The sequence below is a fragment of the Electrophorus electricus genome, chromosome 8 (genome assembly GCF_013358815.1).
Source record: "Electrophorus electricus isolate fEleEle1 chromosome 8, fEleEle1.pri, whole genome shotgun sequence".
Taxonomy (NCBI): Eukaryota; Metazoa; Chordata; class Actinopteri; order Gymnotiformes; family Gymnotidae; genus Electrophorus; species Electrophorus electricus.
Window position 1 is genome coordinate 6,653,927 of NC_049542.1, and position 7,500 is coordinate 6,661,426.

Sequence of the window (7,500 nt, forward strand, 5' to 3'; positions counted from 1 at the left end):
CACACACACACTCACACACACACACACACACACACACACACACACACACACACACTCACACACACACACACACACACACACACACACACTCTCACACACACACACACACACACACACACACACACACTCACACACACACACACACACACACACACACACTCTCACACACACACACACACACACACACACACACACTCACACCACACACACACCACACACACACACACACACACACACACACACACACACTCACACACACACACACACACACACACACACACACACACACACACTCACACCACACACACACACACACACACACACACACACACACACACACTCACACACACACACACACACACTCACACACACACACACACACACTCACACACACACACACACACACACACACACACACTCACACACACACACACACACACACACGTAGGTGTTAATTGGTGATGTGTGTGTTGTTCTAAAAAGTAAAGATTAAAGTGAGACTTAAAGTGCGACAATCTTACAGTACAAACATTAAAGTTTGAGGCATCCATTGAGGCATTTTTGTCAACATCAGCCAACTTAAGTCAGAGAGAACAGTTAGGTTTGCCATGGACACATAGAAGAACAAAGAGAAAATACTATCTAATAGTCAGCCTGTTAGTTAACACTGAAACTAAACTAATGTTAGACTGCGAAGTACTGAGGCAGACGTTTATTAATCCACATTAAAATCAGGTGTCATGGGGGATTATGGTTTTTCTACAGCTGACCTCTAGTTCTAGGCTCATCTGATAACAGTAGTGTTCTCTGGGATGTTTGGAAACTCAATGAGCTTGGCGATTGGTCTTGAGTAGATCTAGTCTTTCACTTGCATCTCTGCTGTACACATGCTTCCACCACTCTTGGCAATCTCTGATCTATTATAATCATCACAGTGGTCTGCAAAGGTTTGGCTTCTTCCTCCACCAGTACTGTCCGAAGCGCCTGCATCTGTCATTGGTTGAGATCCCAGGGTGACACACAGGGCACCCTGATCAGAAATAATCTTAGGGTATTCACTGCTAAGAGACAACCTGTCTGAGGAAAGAGTCTGGTCTAGGCTTTGCAGTATGTTTAGATGGATGCACACATTTAAGCCCAGTGTTTTGTAGTAGGCTATTGGGTATAATTTTGGGCTATGAGTTAGAAGGTTGTGGGTTTGATTCCTGACTCAGCCATTGAGCCACTACCAAGGCCCTTATCCCTCTTGGTTCCAGGGGTACAATGCTGTACAATGTCTGATCTCAGCTTCCAAAAAGAAGGAGGTATGTGGATTACTGCATTGTACTGAGCAATGACAATAAATTGAATCTTAAACTTTGACAAGATAAGAGTCAAAGCAATCTATACCTACTGATAGAAGCGTAGGCTTTCACAGTTGAAGACAAGTTGGGGCATCTTAGGAATAGTTGGCTTTGATCTCCATTCCTGACATGACCTTTAGAGGTGGTCCACTGATTTGTGACACTGGAGTATCCAGACAATATGATGCAGTTCAGCAAGGTTGCTGTCTGTTCCTGGATGGAGCATAATGAGCTTGCTTTGGGTTCTAACCATTGTGTGGACAACATCATCCTTGAGGCCATCAACCATGAGAACACTATAGAACCATATGCAGATGGGGACACCATAAACCCATGAGAATACCTTAGAACCATACGGCGATGCATTACAGAGGATGCGAAGGTCAAGTGTAGTTGCTCTCATATCTGGCTCTGATGGGAAATAACTCCTTGGGAGATGGATGGATAACTGTTTAGGGACTTCACTGTCTTTCCTAAATTCCTCTATATGCTAGTATAATAATGTGGATATAATAATGCAGACTTGAGAATTAGTTGAAGAGAAAAGCTGGTCAGAGTTAATAAGCATTATTGAGGCATCCTCTGGAGAATGTCTGACAGTTACACAAAGAACCCAAATGTTTAGTTTTCTGGAGTGATTTTGTAGTTGTCCCAACTTCTTTTACATACTAGCATTTGAAATCTCAACCATTATATCCAAAGCATACATTATTCAGTATATGCAAATTGAGATCTATCATTATGCAAGTTGCTTGACAGCATTATATCCCATTGGAAGATTTTGCTTTATTTAAAAAAAACAAAGATTATCTCAACTCACACCACCAAACACCTGCAAGATAAAGTTGCAGGTCAGCATTACCCTGTCCATGGTAGTAAAATAACAAGCCTGGCTTTGCCACAGAACTTGCAAAGAGGCTTTCAAGTCTTTTAAAAACACTTTGCTAATACTAAGGAAGTTCTGGGCAACATGGTGACTTGGTGGTTAGCATCTTTGCCTCTTTGAGTGCTAGGGTCTTGTGTTTGAGTCCCTATCTGGGTTGAGTTTCCATGTTCTGTCTCTGTGGGATTCCTCTGGGGTCTCTGGTTTAATCCCATGGTCCAAAAACCTGAAGGTTAGGTTGATTGGATACTGTAAATTGCCCTGTATGAATGTGACTTCTGTGTGTGGGACTATGTGCATGTGTATCCAGTGATGGGTGGTGCTCTATGTGTGTGTGTTCAGTGATGGGTGGTGCTCTATGTGTGTGTATGTATGTCCAGTGATGGGTGGTGCTCTATGTGCATGTGTATCCAGTGATGGGTGGTGCTCTATGTGCATGTGTATCCAGTGATGGTTGGTGCTCTGTCCTGGTCTTAACCTCCTCCCCTTCCCCTGCACCTGGTGCGGTCCCCCAGGGGACTGTGGTTTCTGATAGAGAGTATGATGTGTGCAAATTGGCTGCTACTTCTCATTGGTGTGTGTTGGTATTTTATAAAGGCGATAAGGGAAAGGCTATATAAATGCAACTAAAAATAGTAATAATAATAATAATAATAAGTTATAGCTCTCAGGAACAGTCCAGAGTGATCAGCCTTAGGCTTGCATGGAGGCCTTAAAACCACCTGCATCAGAGCCTCTGCTCTGCACAAAAAGACCCACAAGGGCCTCTGTGTTCTAATTCCTAGGCTTTCTTATTCAGTGCCCAAACCTACAAATACACTTTTCTCATCACATCATCTCATCACGTTCCCATTCATCATTCAGCAGATCAGCTGGCAGGTCAAGCGCTCACATATGGCCTCATTTGGTAGGTGCCTGATCACTTCAGGCTGATCACTACCAAACTATTCAGATCCATTAAGTAGAGATGGTTCAGCCTTCTCATTTGGTGGAATCAGTAGGCCTCAATGATGTCCATTTTGGAGTAAACGTAATATGTATATTGGAACAAGTCTAATAACTCTCCATCTATGTTAATGTGGTTCTAGGTTTAGTGTCTATTAATTACATTCAATGTGACATGCTAACAGTACAAACATTAAGGAAGGTGTAAATGACTGTTTGTCCACTTTGTTATAGTGTTCCACACTAGGTATAAAGCGCAAGGTATATAGAGCAAGATACTTCTAATTCTATGTAGGATTGAAACAAAATGTTTTATGTAAATTTTCTAGCATCATTAGAGTTCTTCTTGGTTAATTTTACTCAGTGATGCTAAACACATTTGTTGTATAGGAGTCTGATTGTCAAGGAACGCTTTGGCCAGCCACGTGCAGTGGACTTTCGTTTGTGGCCTGCGCACACCTGCGCCTGTGGATGTAACATAGTAAATGTTTGATGTACTGTTCTTTTTGTCAAAGTTAAACGTATCAGTCTTTCTTGTCTGTGTTTAATGTTAACAATTTCTTGTTCGAATTAAGCGTGTGTAATTCTTATCAGTTCTGTTAGTGTTGTATGTTTAAATGTTAATAAATGTACGTCCCATATGTTGGAGTTTGTGCATCCTGCCCTTCGCCCTGCGGCACTTTGGCCACCTCGCATTACAGAATGACCAACCACCACAGGACGCAAACTTCTGCGGCAAAAGACGGACTTCCTAGTGGGAGGTGTGTAGGCACCCCCACCCTGCTGCCTGGATCCCAGGAAATTGGGGAGAGGACCACGACCGCCATCCGGGTCCTCTCCGGAGGTGGAGGGAAACATCCCCAGGAATTTCTTGGGGGGGCGCTGTGGCCATCGAGCCAGGGGCCGAGGAGGCCCGAAGGGCACCGCACCGACCAGGAAGAGGAGGGCGGAGCTGAAGCCAGAGTCCCCTCCCTTCAGCAGACTCGCCAGCGAGACTGGAGTGGTCTGCCCAAAATCTTGGAGGCAAGCCGCCTCTGGGACACTCCTAGAGCGGCGGGAGGAAGGAGGACCATTTAGGGAGGTGGCACGTCTGGAACCGGGGCGGATGTGCTCCCCCGCATGTCCGTTGAGGCCAAGGACACGTCAAGGCGCCTGCGGGGACGGCGGGTGCCACGTCACAGCGCCTTGTGTTTGTGTGTGGGCACTATTGTGTGTTTGTGTTGCGCCTTTTGTTTTTACAGGCGCAGCATCTTTTGGAACATACCGGACTGCCCTGAGAGATGGGGAAGCTGCCTTTCTCCCTCTTGCCGCAAGGTCTCCCTTTTTGGCGGTACCCGGCCCGCCTTGTACTGGGTGGGCACCAGGCACTGCTGTGCTGTGTGTCTGTGTTTACGTGTACACGTCACCCAGAGGTTCGCGTTCATTGGAAGGACGCGTCGGGAACCGTGGCCCTTGGGAGGGGGTTCTGTCACGGAACGCTTGCCTCCCGCGAGGCACGTGGTTGTGGGAGGACTTTCGTTTGTGGCCACGCTTGCACACACCTTCTCCTTGTTTTGTATATGTATATTTAAACCCACGTGAGGGTGTGCAGCGTTGTTGTTGACGTCGGGTGTGGATATAACATATAAATGTGGATATAACATATAAACGTTGTTGACGTCGGGTGTGGATATAACATATAAATGTGGATATAACATATAAACGTTGTTGACGTTGGGTGTGGATATAACATATAAATGTTTGATGTACTGGTCTTTTTGTCAAAGTTAAGCATATCAGTGTTTCTTGTCCATGTTTAATGTTAACCGTTTCTTGTTTGAATTAAGCGTGTGTAATTCTTGTGAGTGCCGTTAGTGTTTTGTTTAAATGTTAATAAATGTACATCCGAGATGTTGGAGTTTGTGCATCCTGCCCCTCGCCCTGCGGCACTTGGTCCACCTCGCGTTACACTGATGTATGTAAATGTGATGTGATGTATGTATGCTCTAAATGTATGTAAAGTGAGTCATAATATCTGATTAAGTAATAAACAGAGTAATTTCATATGTGATATCCAGATGGATATTCAAATGGCAACATTAGTTACTAGTACTAGATATCTGCTGAACACAATATAAATTGCAACATCACAATATATTTAACCATAACACTACTGTGTATTTGTGTGTGTGTGTGTGTGTGTGTGTGTGTGTGTGTGTGTGTGTGTGTATGTGTAGTTTCATGTTAGAACCATCCGCCAATACTCCCACACAGAATAGATGCTGCTGTTCTCTGCCAGTGTACATCTCTGCTTTCATAAATCTGCCAATATTCCATTCCTCCAAGTTCCTCCACACACACACACATATGCACAGAAATGAATATGAATACATACAAGCATAAATGACTGCACTCATTAACTCATGCACACAAACAGGAACACACATATAAGCACATGCCCACACACGCACACAAGACAGTGGGAGTAATAGGATTTATAGAGGTTGATAGGCAGAAGCAGGAGAGAGAGTGTCGAGAGAGAAATAAAGATGAAGAGAGAAAGGGTGATATAAGTTATTGCTCCCCAGTGCTACTACATTTGCATAGTCAGAAGCAAATTCTGAAGAGATCTGGGATCCCAGTACAGTACATGAATACAGAGGTCATAGTAAAATGATCAAGATTTAAGCTAAGTGGGAGAACAATTGGCAGACATTTTAAGCACTGAATTGGATGTGAACAAATTGGCTCCAGATTTAGGCAAAGAAGTCACAGCAAGATGTTTTACAAATTCTCTTCTTAAACTCCTGGCCCAAACAAGGTGTGCTAGTTGAACTCTAACAACATGTAGGGAGCTGAGACATATTTAAGGTATTAAGGCTCTAATATCTCACAAATATGTTTTAGTTTAGGTTTGTGAGAACACAAAAATCTTACTGATTCTTAAACAGTGTGAACAATATGTTTTTGAGTTTGACCATCTGATTCCACAAATTTTAATTATATAATTCTTTGTTATGACATGAACGGTGAAGTGCTGCATAAATAACTATATATATTTGCAAAATGAAACCATGATGTGCCATACATGAGCTGTCATAGAGGACTGTTGGGCGCTGAAACGTCCAGTAAAAACAGAATTTCCGAATGAAGAATTCTGACCGTTTCCTCACTCAGGACTGTGTGTGTTTCTTGGTGTTTCAAGACTTGGCGACATACCCTCAGTGCTGACCTCTCGAGAGCGAACCAAGTCACTCTTGTTGCCTACGAGAATGATAGGGGTTTGGGGTTGATTTTCCCTGAGGAGAAGGCGGAGTTGAGCTGTGCGGTGAAAACTACGTCTGTCCGTCACTGAAAACACCAGCACACACACTTCACACACCAGTGTGGACAGATCCTGTTGGAGAGAGAGAGATATACAATGTGAGGCTGTTAGAATAAATATGTGATTCATCTGAAGCATACACATGACTGAGCATGCATTTGCTAAATGTTTGCTTGCGTGCAAGTACCAGAAGAGAAACCTCTGTACCTGTGATGCACAGACACCAGCAGTAGAATCCAATATAAGCAAAAGAATGTGTGAATATAAAAGACAGAAATACACAAATAGAGATGCTAGCACAGCAAAGGAACTATGAGCATGAAACACAGCTCAGTCTATTGGTGCTGGTATAAATAAAACTTCATAGACACAGACGAAACACTGCGACTATTTTTGGAGAAAGTGATTAATGGCATAAAGTGTAGGTGGAGCAATGGGTTGTGACTGGGCAAAGGTTTACTGTTTTGGAACTGGATTTTTGAGCGAGTGGCTCAAATGTTTTTGGTCACAGAAACATGAACAGAATATGCGATAATGAATGAAAACTGCTAATAAATGTTATTTTTTCTGGGGTCATTTGTTTAGAACATTTATACATTTACCAATGTGGAACTTTCATGAGTTTGAAAAATGACATTTTTTCATGTACATTTTTGCAACACTTCATTAAAAACACCATCTTTGTTTTTACCCTTGCCAAACACTTTATTAAGTAGCACTGTCTTGTTGGCACATTTTATAAAATGTAAATGCTAGAATGTAGTCCAGAAACCCTGTGGTCAAAAAAATGACCATTGATAAAGGGCTAAATTTACAGCATTTAGCTGAAAGCAATTTAGTAATTGAAGGTTAAGGGCCTTGCTCAAGGGTCCAACTGTGGCAACTTAGCAGTGGTTGGGCTTGAACGGGCAATCTTCTGATTACTAGTCAAGCATTTTAACCACAAAATTACTACTGACCCCTGCACAAACTGCTCCCTACCACAAACTGTGCATGGCAACAGACTATGAACTCTAACTATATAC

At 43.0% G+C, this 7,500-nt stretch overlaps 1 protein-coding gene across 1 annotated transcript in view; it reads right to left on the bottom strand.

Annotated features, from left to right (window-relative positions):
* The window catches only part of LOC113587410 (GTP-binding protein REM 2-like), a 15,295-nt gene that overhangs the window by 3,847 nt on the left and 3,948 nt on the right, over window positions 1–7,500 (bottom strand). The window contains exon 4 of the mRNA XM_027026064.2: window positions 6,370–6,547. Within this exon, the coding sequence (XP_026881865.2) occupies window positions 6,370–6,547 (178 nt within the window). The remainder of the gene's footprint in view (window positions 1–6,369; window positions 6,548–7,500) is intronic.